This window comes from Leptopilina heterotoma, unplaced genomic scaffold (genome assembly GCF_015476425.1).
Source record: "Leptopilina heterotoma isolate Lh14 unplaced genomic scaffold, ASM1547642v1 Lhet_356, whole genome shotgun sequence".
NCBI classification, from domain to species: domain Eukaryota; kingdom Metazoa; phylum Arthropoda; class Insecta; order Hymenoptera; family Figitidae; genus Leptopilina; species Leptopilina heterotoma.
The window spans coordinates 92,296-119,023 of record NW_025111037.1 but is presented as its reverse complement, the minus strand read 5'-3'; the positions used below and the strand labels follow the sequence as shown (position 1 = coordinate 119,023).

At 27.5% G+C, this 26,728-nt stretch overlaps 1 protein-coding gene across 1 annotated transcript in view; it reads right to left on the bottom strand.

Annotated features, from left to right (window-relative positions):
• The window catches only part of LOC122505413 (DNA-binding protein D-ETS-4), a 108,315-nt gene that overhangs the window by 14,568 nt on the left and 67,019 nt on the right, over window positions 1-26,728 (bottom strand). Inside the window, exons 2-4 of the mRNA XM_043617010.1 lie at window positions 9,051-9,430; window positions 6,633-7,363; window positions 2,846-3,000 (exon numbers count right to left, since the gene is read on the bottom strand). Of these exons, the coding sequence (XP_043472945.1) occupies window positions 2,846-3,000; window positions 6,633-7,363; window positions 9,051-9,430 (1,266 nt within the window). The remainder of the gene's footprint in view (window positions 1-2,845; window positions 3,001-6,632; window positions 7,364-9,050; window positions 9,431-26,728) is intronic.

The following is a 26,728-nucleotide window of genomic DNA, read 5'->3' as shown; positions in this document are numbered from 1 at the left end:
TTAACCTGGAAAAGTCGGGGAATTTGAAAAGTGCAAAAGCGTGGCAACCCTGAAATTTATTAAAAATGATTAAAAAATACTCTGATGATGGAAAAGATATTGTGACGAATGTTTTTTGCTGAAATATAATTATGTATAATATTATTATACACAATTAATTCTGGATTGTGTTTAGTTACTAAGGTACTGAGTATGATCCACTATATATTCTTCTTTCCATGTATATACAATAATACATGAATATGAAAGAAGCATTTCAAATAATTTCATAATGATTACAATCTTTTTAATATAATAGTATGAAGTACATAAAGAAAGAAATAAAATTAAAAAAAGAAAAGAAACAAAACAAAAGTTAGAATACAAAATACAAAGATAGAGCAATAATAAGAAGCAATAAATTAATAAAAAATAAAAAAGGTTAAAAATTCGAAAGGAGTAATTTTTCCGAAAAAAAAATAAAAATGCATTTAATAGTTCAAAAATCAATGTTCGAAGGTTCGTTCGAAGGTGTTTTGTAATTTACTGATATTTTCTACTAATGTTACAAGAAGATTGTTCTTAACTGCGGATTGTATTGGTGAAATATCGAACTGAAATTGTGTAATCCTCTAGTGCCACTAAGACGGTTGCAAATATCTTCTTGTGTCCTGACTGAGTATGTGATCCAATTACAATCATATCTCAAAATCTTCATAAAGATTTATATTTATTTTTAAACACTATATTATATAAATTTCAGACGTCTTCCCACACAAATAGCACAACATTTGACTATAAAATATTGCGTCAATATTGCCAAGTATGGCGGATACAATAAACGTTAATGGAATAGTACCCTAATATTACCATGCAATATTAACGCCCGATTCTCGACATTTCAAGCTTGCAGAAATCTTGCACAGTGAACATATTTAGAGAATTAGTCAAAGTTCCATGAGATTCGCAACTAAAGATTCCGAAAATGGCAGTCAAGTTAATTTTAACTTTAATACAGGAAGTACTTGACTAAAAACTAAATTTTTTTTTACTTCAATTATTTTGAGGTTGGTGATAAATAAACTTGAATTATATTATGTTTTCCAGATAGGTATTTTATAATATTTATCCCACAGTAAATCACCCTAAATTAACTACATTTTCAAGTTATAATATAATTATATTTTTGTAGTGTTATTCCATTCTTAACCTAAATTTTGAGGTAATATATTGTTGAATATACCTAAATGGTGTAAAGTTTATGAATTATATTTACAATAGCGAAATTATTTTCTAATAATGGAATGTTCTGTATATAAAATCAAAAAATACAAAAAAAAATTTTTAATGAATTATATTGTCGAAGATAAAATTCCATTTTTTTGTAGTACAGCAAAAATAATAAAAGAAACGATTTCATCATTGATTCGTGATCTCGAGCACGGAGATGTTAAATGAATGCTGTGATCCGTTACATGGAATACAAACACACACACACACATAAATTCGAAGAACTCTCATTTCAGGTATAAATCTGACCACGTAGAATCAGTGCCAACACACGTATTATGTATTCTAAAGTCGCGAAGAAAGACGTCAGAGTTCCAAGATTTCCCGGAAATTTACTTTCACCGGACCTCTCCCTCAATAAATTTCACAAACTTTAAATGACTCAACAAAAATCATTACTTAATTGTTTTCAAAATTACATATAATATCGCAACAATTTTAAATTATCTGCGTGGCAAAAAAATAAATATGAACTAAAAAAGAATAAAACAAAATTTTTCTTTTGTAAAAGAAAATATGGATGATTAATTTAATTATTAATTTAAATATATTAATTGAAATAAAGTACTTCAATTTTTTAATACTTAACATATTCCAATTTTTTATCTTCTCAGTTTAAAAAGAATTTTAATAATTTTTTATTTTATTATAAAAAAATTTGTTTATTTCATTAGAAAATTAACGCGCTCAGTGTGAAGACAAATATGGAAATTATTGCTATATAGGAGCAAAATTCGTCGTGTGTGATTAGCGATGTGAGGCTTGTCTTGGAAATAAATTATTCTTTGTGAACCTTTGGAATTGCACTGGAGATACGAGAGTCACGTTCGGGATTTATTACGCTATCACGATGTCATGGTATTTTCTTCGGGAAGGGATAACCTCTTGAGAAGAGATCATCTACCATTTCAAGGCTGATGTGTTCGCAAACCATAACTCTTTTTTTTAAACGAAATGATAACGCAATGTAACACATTGACATCGACCTTTTATACCGAAAAATGTTTTCGTGTCGTTGGATGTTTGATAATTTTAGTCGCAGCCTCCCCTCGATATCGTTTCACATATACATTCAGAACTTGAAATTTCAAATTTTATTATTAAAGAAGAAATAATTTAAAAATGTAAGTGATTTAAATAAATTTAAATTTCTAATTCAAAACTGAAAAATAGTAAATTGAATTTTAAAAATTGTAAATATTGATAAAAATTAAAAAATAATGAAAGCACCTCTCTGAATCTGAATATTGAAAATTCATATATTTAAAAATTATGAGTCGTTCTCTCGTTTAATAAGTGCAAAAACACTTATAGTAATTAGTGAAATTTCACTAACAATAAATAAAAAATTCCCTTATTTATAAGTGTATGCACTTATCGATTAAGAGAGAGCGACTTATAACATAATTAATATAATAATAATTTCGATTGAATTTGAAAATTATCGGTGAGACAATAAAGAAAATGAATGGGAAATGAATGTCGGGTGGATAATTTGAATTATTTCATGGATACTTATTTTAAAAAGGTTTTTAATTGATAAATAGCACGTCTTGAAGAAAATCGATTGACTCACCTGTGGAGCTCTCCGGCAAAATTCCTCTTCAGTGAGGGAAGTGAGAGTAGCACCATCAACATTGAAACTTTCCAGAGGCACAGAGGGTAACTGCAATTGCCTTCTAGCCCACTGCACCCAAGCTGCTACGTCGGCCGCACTCCAGCGGCAAGGTTCTAAAAAAAATTTGCAAGAAACATTTTAAACCCAAGATCAATATTTGCTTGTTGCTCAATTGAACCGAAAACTATTACACAATTTTTTTCGCAATTTTATCCCCCTTTTTTCATTCGGACAACAACATTACACTTTTTAAAAATAAATAATTTTTAATATTTCAATAAAAAATTTATCGAAAATCAACAATAAAACCCTAAAAAAATAATTTTATATTTAGAGGAAAATTTCTTTTCTAATATCCTCTCAATTGTTCCTCTCATAACAAAAGTATTCCACTTGAATGTAAAATATTTTTATTCTCTGGTGGTTAATAATTAAACAAAATAATTTTTTGAGGTTCTAATGTTAAAGACATTAAATTTAAGAGAAATAAATAAATTTTATTAATTACTGTTAGTTAGTCATCCCAATAAACCCTCTCCTCTAACTCCCTGCCCCTCTTTCCATCTCTAAACCCCGTCCCTTGGTCTTCTTCTCTAACTGAATGACCCCTTTCCCCTATAAAAACCCCCCATCTAGACCCATCCTCTGACCCCTTTTTAAATCTATCTAAATAGGTCAAAATTGACCTATTTTTTGACCTACAGGTCAAATTGTAAGGGCCCACTAGTATACTTAAGATAACTCCAGATCAAAATGTAGGTCAATTTTGACCCTTTTTAACCTACAGGTCAAATTGTAAGGGCCCACTAGTATACTTAAGATAACTCCAGATCAAAATGTAGGTCAATTTTGACCCTTTTTAACCTACATGTCAAATTCTAAGGCCCCCTATAGTATATTTAAGTTAACTAGGTCAAAATATAGGTAAATTTTGACCTATTTTTTAACGTACAGGTCAAATTGTAAGGGCCCACTATAGTATACTTAAGAAATCTCCATCTTGAAATATAGGTCCATTTTGACCTATTTGTTAACCTACAGGCCAAAAAGAGGTCTCATAAGGTCTCTTCAAGTGGTCATTACCCTAGGTCAAAATGTAGGTCAAATCTGACACAGTATATTGTGAGGTATTAAAAAGCGCTGCAGATTAAATTAACTCCAAGAAGGATTAAAATAATCTATTTTGGTGTTATTTTTTACTGTGAATGAAGTTTTATTTCAAATCAAAACCAAGTCAACGATTTGTCAAAGAAAGTCAATGTAAGTCTAAGGCTAAGACTAGGCCTAAGTCTTAGTCATAGTCTTAATCTTAGTCAAAGACTAAGGCTTGACTAAGACTTTAACTAAGGCTTTAAATAAAACTTTGACGAAGACTTTGAATATCAGTATGACTTTGACTAAGAATTTGACTAAGAATTTGACTAAGACTTTAAATATGACTTTGACTGAGACTTTAAATATGATTTTGACTAAGGTTTTGACAAAGAATTTGATTAAGAATTTGACTAATTAGGTTCCTTCAAAGTGTTGTTTTCTTACGTCAAAATTTAGGTCAAATTTGAAAAATTCTTCGACCTATGGCAAGATGTAAGTAAATCAAGATGAAACCAAGTAAAAAATAGGGGGTTGGCGCGCGAAGCCCCCTATATCAGTCAATGTAAGTCTAAGGCTAAGACTAGGCCTAAGTCTTAGTCATAGTCTTAATCTTAGTCAAAGACTAAGGCTTGACTAAGACTTTAACTAAGGCTTTAAATAAAACTTTGACGAAGACTTTGAATATCAGTATGACTTTGACTAAGAATTTGACTAAGACTTTAAATATGACTTTGACTGAGACTTTAAATATGATTTTGACTAAGGTTTTGACAAAGAATTTGATTAAGAATTTGACTAATTAGGTTCCTTCAAAGTGTTGTTTTCTTACGTCAAAATTTAGGTCAAATTTGAAAAATTCTTCGACCTATGGCAAGATGTAAGTAAATCAAGATGAAACCAAGTAAAAAATAGGGGGTTGGCGCGCGAAGCCCCCTATAGCCATTAATTATATTTATTTTATTAAAAACATTTAATTTGGTAGATTCAAATTGCTTTTTTTATCAGTTCATAACCATAATTGGCAAATAATATGCAAGAGGAAAATTCTCTTATGTGAAGACTACACGGAGAAAAATTCTTTTTAATGATTACAATAGTCTACATTACAGCTCGGATATGTGACCACTTTTTGGAATGATTACGAAGACTATGTAATGTGTTAAGAATTGAGTAGGAACGATTACTATAGCTGTTGTAAGGGATACCTTCATGTTTGTACTCCTTACAACAGCTATAGTAATCATCACAAAAAGTGGTCACATATCCGAACAGTAATATAGACTATTGTAATCAGTAAGAATAAATTTTTCTCCGTGTATTACTTTTGATACCACGTATAAGAGGAAAATATCCATTTAGTTTAGAGGAATCAAGAATCAATCAAATCAAGATTACTTTTTTAGGGTACATTGCAAATATATGAGAAAAATTTTTACTCGGACCATCTATAGTCCATAGAAAATTGGTATTTTCTATATTAGAATAAAATAATAGTATATGTATCTTATTAATATATGATGCTTTAAACATTCCAAAACTGATTAAAATATTTCCATCTTAGGTACGTAAAATACTTTGATAATTTTTTTAAAGTACTTATCGCAGATTAAGATGTCAAAATTCTAAGTTATTAAAGTATAAAATACATTGTAAGATACTTGACACATACATAAGAAACTTATATTTGCAGAGCATAAGTTACCTTTCGTTTTTTTATTAAAGTAAATGAATAATTTTATTCATTAAAATCAATTTAAATAAATCTAAAATAAGAAATAATGATAATAAAAAATACCAAAAGAAACTTGAATAGAATAAATAAAAGTCTAAAAATTCTGCTCAAAAATTTTGTTCAGCATGCCTCAGAATATGGATTGATTCCTGACCCTGGAATGAGGGCCAAATTTTCGTAACTTATAACCGAAAATGCGTCGTCATCTTTATTAAAGCTATTTCAATCTATAACGTTATATGTTTTAGACGAATAAAGTGGAAGCCGGTCGTGGACGAATATTTGCCGCGGGCAAGGTAGGCTGGTCATATAAAACAAGTATATAGGAAAAGAGATGACAAATTATAATATTTTTTTATTAACTATTTTTTTCCTATTTTCTACACTTGAATAACACTTCCTGACTTTAATTGATGATGATATTTAGTTTTAAAGATTTTTAAAACCGAAAAAAGTATCTATAGCTACATTAAGTAATTTCTATTCATCCATGGAATGTTTATCTTTTAAAGGTACAAACAACTTAATTTTTTCAACATGTAACAAATATAAATTTTATTATTTTTTAATAAATTATTTACTATTAAGATGCTAAAAAAGAATTAGTAAAATGTCGCACAATTATACCGTCGGTAGTGTATTAGGTTATTACTATTTGTGTTATTACAAAGCATAATTAAAAAAACATTTCAAATTAAGTAATATAAATAATTTACTAAAAGAATGTACCGCATTTTTTATTTTATTCATGTTCACTGAAGCAAAGTTTGTAATTAAAAAAATGTAAATATACAAAAAATAAATATATGCAAATTATTAATTAACAAGTGGCATTAAATTGACATCTCTCAATCTATAGTGAGATGTCTCGTGGACTCCCATGAAGATATTAAAAGACCTACAATTATTATAACTCACCAGGATGGATGCCGAGGGCAACGCATGTATTATCAAAATCCTTTTGCAACTGTTGTATAGCAAGACTGAGAACAGGTTCAATTTGCTCCCGGGTAAGATCACCAACGCATTCACCAGTTTCCATATCTTCAACAAATCCAGTACCAACAGTTCCAAGATCAACGGGTCGAAGATTATATTTTCTTTGAAAGCTCGTGTCCCTTAGAACTTCTCGTAAAAGTTGATGGTCACTTTTTCTTCCGTCTTTGAATAATTCTTCTTCCTTTGCCAGGGGATTTATCATTTTGTCCAAAAGAAGATCTTCCGGGAATTTTTCCACTTTCAAAATAGTCGTGGTTTCGTCGGGTAGATTCTTTGGACTCCCCTTGTAAAGCAATTCACGAAGTGGAGATCGTTCCAATTCAGCGTATGCTGGAGAGGAAGCTGAGGAGGAAATAGTTGATGCAGAAGAAGAGATTGAGGCTGATGATGAAACCGAAGCTGGCGAAGATATGGACATTGATGATGAAGATGATGTTATTGACGCTGGTGATGATGACGAAACGAAAATGGAGGATGTGGATCGAGGCTCTTCTTTAAAGAGAATTTCTTTTAAAAGGGGATTGGAGTCCTTTTTCGGGAAAAAATCTGTATCTAAACTGTTATAAATATCTTCTTCTGTCCTGGGAGGTGTAGAAGGAACTGTGCAGTCTGTAGAATCCTCTTTATAACCAAGACTCTCTGCTAAGAGTCTGCAATAAAAGAAAGCGTTCGATTAAAATTTTAACCTGACTTCTTATTTTATAAAAGATTTTGTATTAATATAATTTCTGGAGTCTAATTTGACTATTATTAATGATCAATGATGATTAAATGATCAATTAATAGGTGCCAATTTGTAATCCAATAATTAATTTGAGATATTAGAAGAACCTTTAAATTTATTAAAAAGAATTAAAAGTCAAATAAGTACATATTTTACTAAAAATTGACAAAATGTCTTCGAATTTTTTGATTCATTTACTCAGAAGGTTTGGCGACACAAATCTGAAGTTGAATTTTCATACACATTTTAAAGTTGTTTAGATATTATATGATTGGGTTCTACTTGGGTAAAGCGTAATTTATCAAAGAGATATCTATTTTTAATGTCGTGACGCACAGATGAAAATTCATTTATTCTCTTGGAAATATCCAGGACTTTTTTTAAATCTTTTTGACCATTTTTGAAATATTAATATGATAATAATACGTCTAGCAATTTTTACCGAAATTCGTTGAAACCTTTTTCAGTTCTCGTGTTCACGAAAAATGGAATCCTCTCCCACACACATATACATAAATCCGGACATTTTATTAGAAAAAACTCATAACATATTCATATTATAAAGGACAATTTGTTTCAATCATTTTAAAAAATTTTATAATTTGAAAAACTAGAAAAATGAACACACTTATTTTTAAAACCTTTTCTGAGCAATACTGGATCAATTATTTTGAGTAATTCTTATAAATCTAACTTTAGATTCAAAATCAGTGGTGACTACAAAACCCCCGAGTAAGAAGATTCAGACGAATACTATTACATTTTGTCGTTTTATAAAATAAATTACTAACTAATAACCTTTAACATTTTGACGCCACATTTGAAATCGCCATTCTGTAAATGTCAATTCCTTCATACTTTTCTATAAACACACTTCTTTGGTTAAAGGTAGAATTATCTCTCTAAATCTGAATCAGTGAAAGCTTGCTGATTTTCAGCTAAAAGTATATACTACTGATTTCAATCAGCATAAATATTTTTATGAATTAGTGACAAATGAGTGAAATTTCATTAATGTATCAGTGAATATACCCTAACTGAAATCAGTGCTATACTTATAACACATTCAAATTAAGAGAGTATTTAACTATTAAGTGCCCAAAATTTGTTTTATGGACAAAAGAATTGCAGAAATGAAATTTTTTTATCCCCTTTAGAAACTATAGAAAATTTTGAATTGTCTTACATGAAATCTTTTTAAAAATGTACATTCTTTGTTTTTTCATAAAAATGTTATTACATTTAAAATCTTGAAATATAAACAAAATATTTAAAAAATTGTAGAAAAAAGTATAGAATTAAACACTTAAATTAAATTTATTTGTACTATTCAAAATTTCAATTAAATATGAAAAGAATAATAAAAAAAGCATTTCTTTGATAAACTAATAAAATACATATATGAATGGTAGGCATATTAAATTTTTAAAGAAATCCTTGGAACTGAGAATGAAATTAAAATAATCCCCACTTCCAAGAACATCTTTGTATCAACTATCAAGAGTTGCAAATTTCTTTTCCCTTAAACTGAAATATCTTATTCATTATTAAGAGATGATAATAATTTTTTATAGATACAACATATGACACAATTTTTAAAACAAGCATCCTACCTAGACTCTTGAAGAATAGCCAGAAGATCAAGACTTTTCTCTCGTTTGACATGTTGCTTGGTGGGTTCGGGACTTGTTGGGTAAAATTGAGCACTTTGTGGACTCTGTGGAAGATAATAAGGACTTGTGGGATAAGCAGGTGATGCATCTCGCGAGTAATTTGGTGACAATGCACCAAGTCCTGGATAAGGTGGACTTGGATAAGTTGTCGGTGATGTGGGTCGTGGTGAACAAGCCTCTTGTTTGATTTGCGGAGGTTTTAGATTGTTCTGATTGTTCAAAATGCCATAATCGTCTGGCAGTAGAGACAAATCGAATTGGAAGGTCGTGTAATCGAAGGTCGGCGAAAAGCCATCTGCCGTTGGCACTGTCTGTGGCATCTGAAACAAAAATATTATACGATCATTGTAACTGACAAATAAATGAAAAGAGAAAAAATAGGAAAATATAAAATACATCACATACCTAAAAAATGAAAACGAAATATATAATTATAAAATTAAGAATAATATAAATATGTGAAAAGGAAGAAATGAAAAATAAGATATAAAAAGAATTATCAAGTATAATTATGTAAAAATCACTCAATTAAACTGTAAAAAATACAAATTCCATAAGAAATGAAGAAACAATAAAAAAAGGAAACATAAGAATAAACACAAAAAATTTAAAAATATGAAACTGTAAAATTATAAGGAACAGAAATATATATAAAAAAAGGAAATTGCAAGAAGTAAAGTTTTCTAAGCGTCAATAAAATAGAAAAGCAAAAGAATAAATGGATGTAAGCTGTACATAAAATGGAATGAAAATATGAAGATATAAACAGCATAAAGTTAAAATGAAGATAAAATACAGAAGTAAATAAATTGTAAATTACATTGATATTATTAACAAAAAAAAATATTGCGAACTATTAAATGTCGAGCCAATATAAAAAGTACATTATAGAAGTTTATAACATCTAAAGATTCTAGGCTTATCAAAAACATCTCGACATTTAGACAGCCAATAAAATCGATGAGGAACAACCTTTGAGAAAAATCTATATAAGAACTTTATCAAAAGATATCTTTAAATGCGGTATGTGAGAGGTGGAATACGTAACAGTTGTTATATATGTAATAATCGGACTTCAATCAGAGGTTAATTACAACCTTTATAAACATTTGGCGAACATATAGACAGATACTATTAAAATTTAATATCTGGAGTGTGCAATCTTTTATAGATATTAACCTTTAATATATCTAGAGTATTAAGCCTGTATGTCATTATTTTCATTCTCATTTTTTACCTTCTTCTTCTTCTTCTTATCTTCTTTAACATTAAGAGAAAGGTTAAAAGAATACAAGAATTTTTCCAGTACCTATATTAATCAAAATTATTTACCAGAATATTTCTGCAATATTACATCGATAATTAAAACGCACTAAAAAACCATTAATTTGAATCAAAACTATATTTAGTTTAAATCAAATTTATAATATCTTTGCAATACAGTTAAACATATTTAGGTTTAATAAAAAAATATACTTTTTGGGTCATTGAAAAAAATAATATATTTAATTCAAATAAAAATTTATAGTCGTGTTTATGAATTAATTGTAATTAACTATTTTCTTATTAAATTATATTAAAATTATTAATACAAAATTAAATTCTTGTAATTAGACAATTTTATTAAAGTTTTTGTAAATAATTACATTTTTTTGAAGAATTTCATTAAATTTCGTAAAAATAATGTAACTTTATAAAGTAATTTTAATTGAAAATTTTGAAAATAATTGAAATTTACAAAGAATTATACCTAAATATTAAAAACTTATAAGAACAATTGAATTGTTTGGAAACATTTTATTTCCATTTTTAAAAATAATTGAATTCTTGCTAAGAATTTTACAATTTACAAAAATAATTGAATTGTTTCAAAGAATTTTTTATCAAAATTTGTTGAAAATAATTGAATTTTTATTAAACTTCTTGAAAATATTTGAATTTAATTAATATTTTAAAAAATAATCGTATTCTTTCGTAAAAATTTTATTAAAATTGTATGGAAAATTATTGAATTCCTCCTAAAAATTTTTTTATTTATGAAAATAATTGAATTCCTTTGATGTCAATTTTATTATTTATTTATTTAGGTATATTAAAATCAATTATAAGTGAATTCCTTGAATTGAGGGTTCACGTGCAATAAGGGGACGCGCAGGCTATTCGTTGTCCTCTCGCGCAGCCGCAGAATCGCTATACGCGGGGACTTTCACTTCCATGCGTATCCCCTTATTGCACGTGAACCCTCAATTTTGAATCTGCAATCATTCAAAAATTAATGTTTATTCTTGAAAATATAAAATTTTTTAACCCTTTCGCGTCTCCGCTCCTGTACATACATGTACCACTTACAAAATTTAATAAAACTCTTATAATTTTAAACCAATAAACAATTAATATAGCTTTTTTAATCACCAATCTAACTAATATTTATAAAAAAGTAGGAAATTACATAGTACTATTATAATTATTATAAACAATAGTAAAATATCGTTAAAAAAATAGCAAAATTTAATTTTTCAAAATTTGCTAAAATTTGCTTAAAACTTCTTACTCAAGGGTTTTCGGGGTTACTGATTACGAATCTAAAGTCAAATTTTCAAAACTTAAGTTGGGGGAAATTGTTTTTCAAAATCGCTCATATTCGCTTGAAACTTGTTACTCACGGTTTTTCACGGTTGACATTTTGAATTTTGAAAATCTGACTTCAGATTCGTGATCAGCGACCCTGAAAACCTCCGAGTAACAAATTTTATTCAAATTTGAGCAATTTTGAAAAAATGTCCGCCATATTGGATCCGCCATTTTGTATTTTGAAAATTTTGAAAATCTGACTTTAGATTCGTAATCAACGACCCCAAAAAACCCCCGAGTAATAAGTTTCAATAAAATTCACTGTCTGCGGGTTTCTCGGGGGCACGAAAGGGTTAATTAACAAAATAATAATAAATGAAATACCGCTTTCCGCGCGTATTATTTGCTAATAAATATAATAATTTACTACTTTGTAATTACAATAAAGTTAATAACAATAAACTATTTAAAAACCAACCTATTATACGCGTGGGTGAAAAATTACATTTTAAAAATTTTATACAATATATTTTATACATAATGTAAATAGAAGAGAAATAAAAAATTTCGCGTCCAGGAAGGTGTTGGAATTAGATAGCATCAGCTGTCACACGAAGGATGAAATAAAGGCAGCCGGATAAGAGAATAGAAGTTGAAGATAGGTTGTTGTGTTTGGCGTTTAATACTGGCAAGTGGAGTGACTTGAATGAGATCGAATGAAGCCTCTATACACCAGTAAAACACTTTGCCTGGGATATTGTTGGGACTTTAAAATGAACGCTTGTATATGTATGAGGGAGAGAGAGAGAGAGAGAGCATCGTAGGGATTTAAGTTGTGCCGAAACACTTTCCCTGGGGTACCAGAGGTACTATAAGGGCCATTTATCTTGGCGTGTGTTTATTGCCCGTCGTGTGTTTGACCTCGCATCAGTTTGTTACGCTTTGTAAGCCCATTACATCGTTCCCAGTGCATCTTCCCTACGCCAGGCGGGGTCCCGTCTGACATCTTGACGTAGTGCCCTGCAAAGGTCGACGCGAAATAAACGATTATACATATACAGAGGCGAAAGATACTGGACATACAACGAAAGAGCACATCATCTACGAACGATCCGGTCGAGCAACAATAGTTATAAGATTCTCTATATAAACTTGAGTCGTATATACTCCACAATCTGAAGAGCTAAGTGAGCTTATCTATGTTCTTATGTTTTACGTTTGACTCTTCGCTCTCGGACTATATAATGTTGAGAAAGTTTCTTCGAGTTTCACGGGATTACTTCACCAATCAGACACAAGAAAATTGAAGATAAATAATTATTTATAAATAATTCCTACGGGTTTTGGAAACCTCATCAGAAAAAATGGCACATTAATTATAAAGAGCTGTACGCGGTAAAAATTGCTTTAGTAAAGTTTGCAGGCCAAGATTGTCAGATTCTTTTGAGAATGGACAACACGACGGCAATAGCCTATATCAATAAAATGGGAGGAACAAAATACAAAAATTTTAATACCTTAGCTAAAAATATCTGGAAATGGTCTGAAAAGAACAATATTTTCTTGTTTGCCTCTTATATCGCATCCAGAAAAAATATTGAAGCAGATTCTCTATCGCGAATAGGAAACGATGACACCGAGTGGGAATTAAACGATTATGAGTTCGAAAAAATTTTATGGGGAGATAGATGTCGATTTATTTGCTACAAACGAAAATAAAAAATGTACTAACTTGTGTTCAAGATTCCCAGATTCAGAAGCATTCGAAATCGATGCTTTCACCTTCAACTTGTCAAATCTAAACTTTTACGCATTTCCCCCATTCACGTTGATTTTAAAGGTATTGAATAAAATTAGCTTAGAAAATGCTTCTGGGTTAGTGGTCGTACCAAACTGGTCTAATCAACCAACTATTTATTTATATTTATTATTTTTATTTGAAGATTCAATTCTGATCGGCCAACTTTGTCAAAAATAATGCATACATTGCATTGGTATTATGATTGCAAGAATTAAAAAAAATCTTTGACGAAATTGCACTCTGAGGACTATATTATCCTACTATTTGACACCGTTATAAAGAAAAGTCTGCCTTATAATTTCTTCTAGAAAGAAAATCTTTAGAATGATATAAAAATAAATTGTTTTTATCCACAACGCATAAGATTCCTAGAAATTGTATGTAATTTTATACTCAATGAGGAATGATTCAGAAATGACTCGTTTTCTACTCTCTCTTTTTTTTAATCACAAAATTTATCTGATACTTTAACTGTGGTATATTTCACTTTTTCATCATGTATCAAAAGTAATATCTTTTGAGCAGTATGTAAATCTACAGACAAAAAAGAATTTAAATCTACTTTGGAATTTCCAAACTTCAGGTATCGTTGAAGACTTTATAAGAATCTTTTTTATAACGATTAAACTCCTTGGGTTTCTTAATGGTTAATAAGAAAAATCAGCACTTGACTCATTGACGTTACAGTACACCGATTAATGAATACTTGCGGTCGTCCTTTCGCTTGCCTAACCAAGTGAATGTACTATGAAACACTCCTTTGAATCGCGTTTTCTAAAAATAAAAATAAATAAGAGAAAGAGTTTTTAACTAATTAGTAGAAAATACACAATTTCTTCCCCGAACTCTTCTAAATAGAAATTATATCTTCTTTACATTCAATTTATATTTGATGCTTGACAGAAATCGAAAACAGGTAAAAATAATTTTACTTCTCTAACTTCATATTATTTTAAGTATCATTTAAGTTATTATAATTTAAAGTATAATCAAACAATCCATTAAATTAATAAATTAATAAATTTTTTAAAATAATAATGAGTAGAATTTAAGAGATTTATTAAACTGACATGTCAATATTTTAATGTACAAACTATAATTAAGTAAATAACTAATTCAAAAAGTTAATTTCACCAAAAGCGAGATAAAGTATTTTAAAATAAATAAAAATATTTTCATATCCACCTTTACGAAAATTGACGTTTATTTATTAATAATACAAAATTAATAAGTTTACTGTTACTTTTGGCAAATAGTTTAAAATAACATTTCAATTTCCAAGTCTCTAAATATATTTTTCAAAATATTTAAAGTTTCCAATAAATTAATTTTACTAATATTCTACCCAATACCACTCTACCAATTATTATAAATTTTTTTAATAAATTCTATTTCAATTATCTATCAGATTTGAGAAAGGAGAAAATTTGACAAACCATATCTTTGGATTATAAATTCTCTCTCAGAAAAAATATTTCGTTTCTATTATTTCCAATGCGAGAATGATGCAAAAATTTAAGTCTACGATATTGTGAAGGAATTGAGAAGCGGTAATTTTCGATGGTTCGTTGACCGGATAAAAAATGTAGGTTCAAGGACTAAGTATACAAGTACGAAGCCAGTATAGTATATAGCATCAGGACTTTTTTTGTATATAATGTATATAATTTATAAAGTGTAATACATATATGCATATATATATATATAAATATATAACACTGTTTCCTAATACTCTTGACGTCAAAGCAACAGGAGGTGGTCCTTTCTAATCCAATGACGTCATAAATATGCTTTGTTTGCCACGTTTTATATATTATGTCCCTTTTATTCTCACCACTCCCATTTCATTTTTTTTATATCTATCTCTTCGGCCTTCTGCGGCCTTTACACTTTTTATAGTATATACCTTATCCTGACTCGACTTTCCGCTGCAATATCGAGAAATCATTAGAACGACCTTTGAAGGACATTCTTTGTTCATTTTACCAGACCTATACAGTATACAATCTACATCTTTATTTTTATGTTTTTTTATTGATATATTATCACGCTTTTATAATTATATATGGGCAATTCCACGTGAGATTTAGGTCGACCTCTTAAAATCGGCCAAAAATATTTTTTTTCTGTTCTGTATCGAAAAAAACAGATACGTATTTTTTTATTTTTGTTTAATATTGTCCAAATTTTCGAGTTATGAATTTTCGAAATGTTGGACTTTTAATTGTAGACCTATATTCAGTAGCTTATAAGTCCGAAAATATTGAATTTAGGAAAAAGTTGTCAAAGTATGGAAGTTTCAGTTTTCTCTCGACTTTTCGGAAATGTAAACAAAAATTTTTTTTTTTAATTTGTTATTAAAAAAAAAATTTTTTTTATAAACAAATTAATTTTTTTTAACTTTGGGCCAGATTTTTTTCTATTTTTTTTAAATTTATTTATACCTTATAATATAGAGAAGATTTTCCAAAATGTCCCGAAATTTGCCTGATGTGTTAAATGAGTTTTAAAACATTTTCAAAAATCACTTGCAAGCATCACAGTGGGATTTTTTAACAATTAACATTTTAAAACTGTCTACAGCGTATAATTTTTAATCTATGTAAGTGTTTTTTGTTTTAAATCGAAGGATCTACGGTGTAGACAGTTTTAAAAAGTTACTTGTAAAAAAAATCCCACTGTGATGCTTGCAAGTGATTTTTGAAAATGTTTTAAAACTCATTTAACACATCAGGCCCATTTCGGGACATTTTGGAAAATCTTCTCTATATTATTAGGTATAAATAAATTTTAAAAAAATAAAAAAAAATCTGGCCCAAAGTTAAAAAAAATTAATTTGTTTATAAAAAAAAAATTTTTAATACAAAATTAAAAGAAAAATTTTTTGTTCACATTTCTTAAAAGTCGAAAGAAAACTAAAATTTTCATTCTTTGACAACTCTTTCCTAAACTCAATATTTTCGGACTTATAAGCTACTAAATATAGGTCTATAATTAAAAGTCAAAAATTTCGAAAATTCATAACTCGAAAATTTGGACAATTAAACAAAAATAAAAAAATACGTATCTGTTTTTTTTCAATACAGAATAGAAAAAAAATATTTTTGGCCGATTTTAAGAGGTCGACTTAATCTCACGTGGAATTGCCCATATGTTACATGTTGTTGTTCTTTTATTACTGCAAATTTATGTACGTTTCACTTAGTTAGTAATTTCTCGATTTGAAATTCATTTGTCATTATTTTCTAATTTTAACTTTAATTGATTTAGAAATAAAAATAGTTTAAAATATAATAAAAAAGGTCAATGAGGTGCAAAATTATTAATATTTTAAAAATTAATTACTAATAAAACACTTTGAAATTAGTAAAATTCGGATTTTACGGACCAAAAATGAAAAGTTACGGACCAATTACTGACAAAAATATAACCGAGTCCGAGTCAAATAAAAGAACATTTTACTTAAAAGTATAAATTAAATTTTTTTCACAACTATAAAACATAAAGAAATCGATCACTCCGAGTCTTTGACTCGGAGTGATTTCTTCATGTTTTATAATAATTAAAAATGTCAAATTGATAAAATCATTATTTTATATTATAAGAATATTGTACTTCTTCAAAATTATTTTTATCATATTAATTCATCATTATTTTTAAGAATTTTTCACTAAAATTTGTCTTTAAATCAATTAATGTTTAAAAAAGTTCTTCTACAATTTTCAAAATCTACACGCAGAAAAATCCGATTGAAAATTGTGGAGTTCAGCGCTAGTAACTTAGATTTCATTCCCAAACTTGTCTACCTTTGCGGCTCCAGGATAGAAAACAGGGAAATGAATCGTAAAAGGTTTAAAGCACGTCAGTAGGCTTAACATGTTTTCGTTTTTATGCACATTTATACGCGGAACAAAGCAGACTGAACACATTGATAGGCTCTTCTGGGCGGAGTCCAAGGCAAGTCTAGTGCCGAGTCCCATACTTTGAATTTTATAAAACTTCTCACTGGGATTATTAATATTCTTTAGATATTTAAACGTAGAATCTCTTTAAAAATTAAATACAAGTCCTTTGCCATTTTTACTAAAATGATCTGTTTTAAAACGTTTAAAGAAAGACATTTTATTTAAATATCTACAGATTAAATAAAAATCTCAATGCGAAGATTTTTAAAATTGAAAGTATTCTCTATGTTTTTAAATATTATTTCATTTTAGACTTTACATTTAGTTGCCTAAATTGAACATTACAATAAAATATAATAACAATTAGGCATTGCATAACCGGCTAAAAACCAAATAAACACACACCTAACCTCAAAATGAGATCAAACATTTCACATAGATATTCTTCTACATTCATTTGTAACACTAGAACTTTATTACAAAACTGCACTCAATATTATATTTAAAACTAAAATTTTTATTAATTGAAACAATTAATACACTACGAACTACACCGAGACTTCCATGTATATCAAAAACGAAGAAACTGAACAAACGCGGGCGCAGGCGCGCCACAGAGTTTCGCATTCCTAAAAACTGTTTGGGAATGAATCTAAGGACTCTCGCACAGAACAGTCCCCGTTTAAGTGAGCGTTGATACAAAGTTTGTATCAATTGAGTAGCTGAATTAAAATAAATGCAAATAATAATAATTGTACCTATAATTCTTTTCACCTTTGAATTATTTACGGAATCTGATTGCACTTGTTGAAAGAAGACTATTGGCGTTTATTAAGATATTTAGCATTGATCTTCATTGAAAATCGTTACTAAACTTTTTAGAATAGAGAACCAAAATTTAATATTTCTTCCTATGATAATACAAATCATTCAAATTGTTTTATATTCAGTCCGAAATCTGAATTTTCATTTTTCTCCGTGTATTTATTTACAATATTCAATTTTACAATTATTTCTAAAAATTCACGCTATATTGCTTTTAATATTCAATTATTATCTAATATTTTAACTAAAATTCATTTTTAAATCAATTTTTATTAGAAAATTCTACTAGAATTAAATTATTTAAATACAAAAATAAATAATTTATTGAACTAGCTCCTCCGACGGCCGCAAGCGACCGTCTACGGTGCTAGTTTTTATATGTCCATTGTCCAAGTCCATTATTTCATTAATAATAATATTCAAATTTTTTCAGTTAATAATTTGCTTATTTATATTTGAAATATTGACGTTTTTTTGACAATGCAAAATAAGATTTGTTATGTGTACATTCTCTTAACAAAAATAAAATTTATATATTCGCGCTCTTTTTAAATAACATACGAGTGCAGCGCCACCTTCACATGTATAAACAATTTTAAAAACACCCTTCTATTAAGATTTTACATTCTCATTGCCCATTCTTTACTTCGATACTTTTCGATACATTCGACCTTTCCACTCCATGTCTTTTTTAAGAAAGGATAATTGAATGTTTCTTAAAATTCAAAATTCTCATAAAGAATTTTACCAACATATTTTTAACAAATTGAATTCTTTCGAAGTTTTTTAATAAAATTTTTAAGAATAATTACATTTTCCGAGAAATTCGATTAAAATTGTATTAAAAATAATTGAAATTATGCATTGAGTTTTATTATTTATGAAAATAATTGAATGCCTAAGAAGAATTTTACTATTTTTTAACATAATTAAATTTCTGCAAATGATTTTATTACTCTTAAAAACAATTGAATTTTCGCAATAATTTTTAACTTCTCCGAAATTAAATTTTTTTTTAGTGTTACACGGAGAGAAAATTTATTACATATATTAACACATATCATATATATTTTGCAAAAGTTTTTACAGTTTAGGGAAAAAGTGCACCAAACCGAAATTTTGGTATCAAAAATACTAAATAGTGAAAGAAATAATTTGAAATTTAGTAAAGTTAGATTAAAATTCTTTATATTTGATATTATTATACTAAATTTCATATTATTCCTTTCACTGTTTAGTATTTTTGATACCAAAATTTTGGGTTGGTGCACTTTTTCCCTAAATTGAGAAGCACTTTTACAAAATTTAATATAATTTTCTTTCCGTGTAACTAAAATTTTTCTTTAAATTCATCATTTTTATTAATTATTGAAATAGTTTTTTGAGAATTTTCAGATTCATTTGTTTTTAACTGCAATTCATTTTTAAATCAATTTTTATTATAAAATTCTACTAGAATTCAATTATTTAAATACAAAAAATAATTTATTGTAAATATATTTGAATGTTTCTTAAAATTGAATTATCATAAAGAATTTTATCAACAAATTTTTAAATAATTGAATTCGTTTGACGAATTTAAATAAAAATTTTAATAATAATTACATTTATATATGTGAGAAGAAATCATTCTTTCCGAGTCATTTATATATCATTTATTTAGTCATTTATATTATTTTATTTGACTCGGAAAGAATGATTTCTTCTCACATATATAAATTTCGACCGAGTGATAAATTCTACTTCATATATAATAATTACATTTATCTACGAATTTGATTAAAATTTTACTTAAAATTATTGAAATTCTGCGACGAGTTTTACTATTTATGAAAATAATTAAATTCCTAAAAAGAATTTTATTATTTAGAAAAATACTTGAATCCCTTTAAAAATGGTATTATTTATAAAAATAATTGAATTATATTGCAAAGAAATTTATAAAAAATTTGTAAATAATTGAATTTCTGTGAAATTTTTATTATTTTATGAAAATAATAGGTATTAAAAATTATTAAATTAAGGAAAATTTTTGAAAATAATTGAAATTTTGCCAAGTATTTTATTAAAATTTTTGAAAATAATTGAATTTCTGAGAAGAATTCTATTATTTATAAAGGTAATTGAAATTTTGACAAGAATTTTAAAAAATTTTTGAACAGAATTGAATTTCTGCTAAGAATTTTATTACTTTTAAAAATAATTTAATTTTGCAATCATTTGAAATTTCTCTAAAATTTTCCAAATCATATCGTACAATTTAAGAATTTTTTGTCCTTTTTTAATAAAATAATTACTGAATTTACGGACCTTTTTTAAAAAAACTGACTTTTACGGACTTGAATCAAATTTACGAACCTTTACGGGATTTACGGACCTAGTTCGAGCCCTGTAGTAACCATATAATAATATAATATTAAAAAAATTATTTCACGAAATTTATATTCTTTCTAATTAAAAATCAGTAAAATTTATAATCACTTAAAATTCATGTAGAAATTCTATAGAATCGTTCTAGTGAAATTCTATAGAATATTCACTAGAATTCATATATAGAATGATTCTAGTGAAATTCTATAGAACTTTTTCAGCTGGGCATCTAAACTGATAATTTTAAAATGTTTTTTATACAATAATTAATTTAAAATATATTTTTTGATTAAAAGTTATGATTCGAAGAAATAAACGCGTTCTGGATTTTAATAATCGTTTAGTCTTTAGTGTCGTAGGTCACGTGTTGATCACACCTGCTATTTCCTTCTCGACACTGAAGAAATACACTTTCTTAAATACTTATCAATGATTTGACAATTTCGCACTCAGGAATCACATTCTTCACGAGTGTACTTGCTATATATAAAAATAAATAATTTTGATAATTGACGATTAATAAAAAAATTCAGAGATTCTACAAATGCACAGAGAGATGATAATTGTAACAAGCAAGTAAACAAATTAGCATTTTTTTATCAATTTCTCAATATATGATAAAAATATTTTTAAGCTAAATCAATGTTTCACGAAATGAGAAACTTTTTTGCGTTATGATTTAATTTCTAGAATTAATCTTGTAATCTATGTTTTTATAATATATAATAATAAAAAATAAAGAAAAAAGTTTTATGTTTAATAGTGGTCCATTTATTATAATTATATTAATAAACATAATTCTTTTACAAAAATAAAAAGGTGACTTTATTATACAATTATTATTTTATTTGTCATATTTTAATTCTATTCTTTTTTCTCTTATAAGTAAATTGAATAATTTTCGAAAAAGAAAAAAATTATTAAGTATTATTATAGAAATTTGAGTTAAAAAATAAATTAATTTACCGTAAAATTTTAAAAGGATATCTTTTTTATTACCCCGGGGAGTTACAGCAAAACAATGGTGTCATTTTTCTAGTGAACTTGAATTACCATAACGATTAATTGATGATAAATTTATTAAATTATATTCGCAGAATAAAAAATCTTTCAATACTTGGCACCATTTCTAATTTAATAGCAAATTTTCTAGTTCAAGGTATTCAACACATATACATTGCGATTATAATTATTCTTTTATTAATATGTCTAAATATATTTCTTTTAAATAAGAGTGTTTCAGATGAATAATATCAATTTTTAATCAAGATTTAAAATTAAATGTAAATAAATAAAATAAATTTTAAGTTTGTTTTTACTCTTATCCCACGTGAAAAATTTCTCGGGAATTAGACGGAAAAATTCCCGTTAGTGAAAAAAAAACTTGTTTTTTCACTCCCGGAAAATTCTCGGGATAAGTGATTCCCGGGAATTTTTGTTCTTGTTCCCGGGAACTTTTTCACGTGGGATACGAGACAAAATAATAAGAGTGTATTTCTTAATGTTTTATGCAATAAAGATATATATCTTTTTATATACTGCTGCTAATTGACAATACTATAATTAACGAACGAAAATAAATAATTCATTATTAATTCATAATTAATTCATTATTAATTATCTACACTACCGTCGGAAATTGTCAGTCCGATCGACCGAAAAGGAGAAAAAAAGACAGCTCCACTAAAATCATAATAACTTTGACAAAAATGAAGATAGAGAATTGAATTTTGCAGATTTGGAAAGCTTATAAAATTTTGAATAAGATAAGATTTGGTTAATTTTTTTAAAAGGTTTAAAACTTGTTATATTATTTAATTATTTGTAGTACAAAATTCTCCAAATTTTCAATTATCGTTCGATATGTTTAGTCCGTTGCCTGATTTACAAAAATAATAGGAAAAATTTGGAACTTACACCATTTTGTACGAAAAACTGTCACCTTTAGTTTGAGCCTAAGAAAATTAAAAAATATTAATCCGTCTCCGAGATATGATTAAAAATGTCCGCGTATGTTTTTCTCGTCATTGAACCATCGATCGCCGCGGATCCCGTCTGTGGCTTTCTCTCTCTCTCTCTCTCTCTCTCTCTCTCTCTCTCTCTCTCTCTCTCTCTCTCTCTCTCTCTCTCTATATATATATATATATATATATATATATATTTATTGATTTTTATTTAAAAAACATATTCTCGGAATCAATTACTTCTTGTATAAAAATCTTGTTAAGGAAAAATTATAAAAAAGGAAAAATTCCTTCTTCTTGAAGAATATATCAACGTTTCAATTAATCACTCTTGCTACACACTAATATCATCATTCTAAATATAACATATTTTCATTTTATTTAAAGAAAAGAACTTGATTAATAGTTTCGATTTCAAAAACAACTACATTTTTATATTATTCCATTAAAATCAAATATTATATAAAAACTTTGGTAGAAGTATTTAATAAAATTTATAATATATCATCTTAAATTTATATAATATCAAAGAAAGAATTTCATTATTAAAAGAAAAATGAAAATATAAAATTAAAAAAATCGCTAATAAAAATAAAATACATAAACTAAAAGAAAAAAGAAGAAGAAAAGAAGAGATTATTTGTGTATAAATGTGTATAAATTTATAAGAAAATAAATACAAGTACAAAATAATGTAAGTTGTCAAGTGGGCAAAACTGTGCCATGCAAAAGAGAAGTTATATGAAGAAGAGAGTATAACGATAAGGTAGACAATATGAACTCTGAAATGCGTATAGATAGATATAAGGTGGTTGCTTCCAAGAGAAGATGGTTGGACAATCTGCACGATTTGCCACTACGGACTATAATAGCCAATACCAAGCTAGCAATCGTAACACCACTTTATTACTGCATTCAGTAAAAACTCAGGGATTCCCTCCACGTGGGCGAAAGTTTCTCCCCACCATTTTCTCAATTACAATAGTTCAAATTCACAACCTACACATTCTTATTTGCCTCCTTTCCATTCTTATAAATTTACATAATAACCGCGAATGTATAAATATACTGTAGGCTCACTTATTCAACATTTTATACAAGTTCACGATTTAATTCATATATATATTTCTGTTTTCTGAAACACGCGTTAACAACATATTCAGAATCAATAATCATTTCTATGTTTATAGAAGAAATTAAATTTGTTCCGAATTGACTGCGTTTATAAACAATTGTTAATTGTTATTAAGTCTTGTTTCTAACCAATAAAATTATTTATTATCTACTATCAATACAAATCATTTTAATAATAAAAAAATATAATCAAGCAAAAATTCTGATCATTACTGTCGTTACCAACCAAACTGACCCAAAAATAATATAAATTATAATTGTTATAGGAGGAGAAATTAAGTCTTTGAAATAACACAATTGAATACAAGAAAAAGTTCTTAATGAATAAAAATTTTTTATAAGCGAAATGCATTCCAAACAGCATCCGGATATTCAAGACATCTTACGAATGTCCTAAGAATATTCGGAATCTATTATATCCGAAGGATGTCTCAGGGATGTCCTGATAATATCTTCAGGACATCCTGGGGATATCCAAATTTCCAGATGTGATATCCCTAATATCCAGATAGGATTAGGATATCCTTTAATATCCGTTGCTCTTAGAGAAATTCTGTTTTCTGAAATATTTTTCTGAGACGACTCTGACTGATATTTCAGTCATTTTTAACTGATTTTAAATGAAGTAATACTGATTCAAATCGCGAGAATAGAGTCACTGATTGTCACAATCAGTCAAATTTCACTGATCTTCAGTGAATTTTCACTGATTCCAGAATTAGAGAGTAACTTGAACATTAAGTCAAAAAGTTAGTAGAAAAAACCAGTCTACAATCAGACACGTCTACACTTTCGTCCTTATAAAAGATTTCTCAACCACCGCAGAGAAGAATTTGCCGATCATTTATCTAATTATGTCGTAAAATATAAAATTATATAGGAATAGAATGTAAAATTGTTAAAGAATCGAGTGTGCTATTACGGATTATGATCAGTTTACGCGTATCAATTGAAACAATTCGATTAGCAATAAGCGATAAGGTCGCAAAGGCGTGTCAAGGCAAACCCGTGCACGCAATCGTTTCTGTTTTACCGACAAATCGTTCTATCAATTTCAATCTTAACTTTTATAAATATATATATATATATATCATACTAAATAATTATTTTAATTATGTACATTATATATGATTTCTTTTCAAAAATTATCATATTTTGAAGATTCAGGATCATCTTTAATGTGAGTATCAAAAGATAAAGGTGATTAACCAAAATTTTATTCTTTCAAGTTAAAAAACATTTAAAATTTTAATTTTACATAGTAAAAAAAGTGTCATTTTAACATCACAATCAGTATAAGTAAATAAGCAATCCTGTTATTATTGATACTATTAAACAAAGTAACATAAGTAGCACCCCTCTGGGCACGGAAACGTCTTCGTTTTAGAAACGTTATTTAAACGTTTTTAGAACGTTTCATGTCCCCTACATAACGGCATAAGAACGTCCAATGTTTTAAAAACGTTTTTAGAACCAAAAACGTTTTTAAGACGTCATGTGAAGGACACGAAACGTTCTAAAAACGTTTTAGGAACGTTTCTAGAACAAAGACGTTTCCTTGCCCAGAGGGACGTAATATCACTGTAATGTCTCTGTAATGTTACATGTAATGTTAGTGATATTACAATGTCCGTCACTGTAATGTTACATTGTAATATTACTAACATTACATGTAACATAAAATATAAAATAAATAAACATACTATGCATGCACAATAAAAAGGGTAACAATAAATTCGCGGTAATTATTGAATTGATAATTTGTTGCATAAACTTTTTTCTTTTAGGATATGTAGAATATTAATGTCATGATGAACTGTTAATTAGCAAATATTTAATGAGAATGTTATCCTTAAAGCCGAACTTTAAAACTAAGTAAAGATTTTATTGTCTTTATAATTTTTTTCTTTTTAAAATTGTTACTTTTTTGGAATTGAATGCCTTTGTCTCTATTACAAATTTTATGGGATCATGCTTCCAGAGACGTTAATACAAAATTTGAAATTGTATTTTATTAGTTAGCTACGCGAAAGACTTAAAATAGAAAAATGATGTTCATCAAAAAAATAGTATATGGGGAAATCTCACGAAATGGGGACAAATTGGGTTCTGAGATATATGTGCCACAAAAAGCTTCCATATTGCTAACCCTCATTTTTATACATTTGCTAATACTATATCGCGACTATGAGATATAAAAAAAATTCTTTTTAGTAAAAATTAAAGAAGTATGCACCTGATTTATTCATTAAAATGGTAGAAATTGAGAAATTCTTGACGTAACTCGCATAAAATCGAATTTTCATTAAGCGATAACTTTTTGAGCAATTTTTTTTTTGTTTGGAATTTTTTGTCATTTATCTATAGGTTGTGAAGGGTCGAAAAAGGTAAATTAGACAAGTGTGCCAATTATATAATATTCGAGATAGTGAGCTGTTTATAACTGTAATTGCATTTTCACCTTTTTTTGAAAATCATTAATTTTTTTATAATACTTGTTGAGCGATCATTATTTAAAATTCGCCCATATATTATTTATATTTTTAGGTATTCAGAAAAAGAATTATGGGTGGTAGAACATTGTGCCACTTAAAACATCTACGAAATCGTTCTGCGAAAACGCGCAACGAGTGCGTAACTCGTTGTCAAAAAATGGTTTTTTGACGAGCACAAGAAATCACATTTAAAAAAATGTATTCACCTTTGTGTAATATCTTGGTTTAGTGTTAATAAATATGTGTGCAAAATGCTCACCCCAAAAAATAATATTTGTGGTTAATATTGAATAATTTTTGTGCGAAATAATGTTACTTAGTCAATTATAGTGCAATTTTAAGAAAAAATATATTTGAACTATATCGCGTGTAGATTTTTGATAAATGTAAGTTTAGGTAGATAAAGGAAAATGTTTTTTGAAGGGTTGTAAAATATTATAAATTCTTGAAGATAAATACGTTTTACCTGCACTCATAACCATAAATATGAAAAAATAGTTTAAATAAAGTAGCAATTAATAAATATGAATTACGCCGGTTAAAATATACTTCT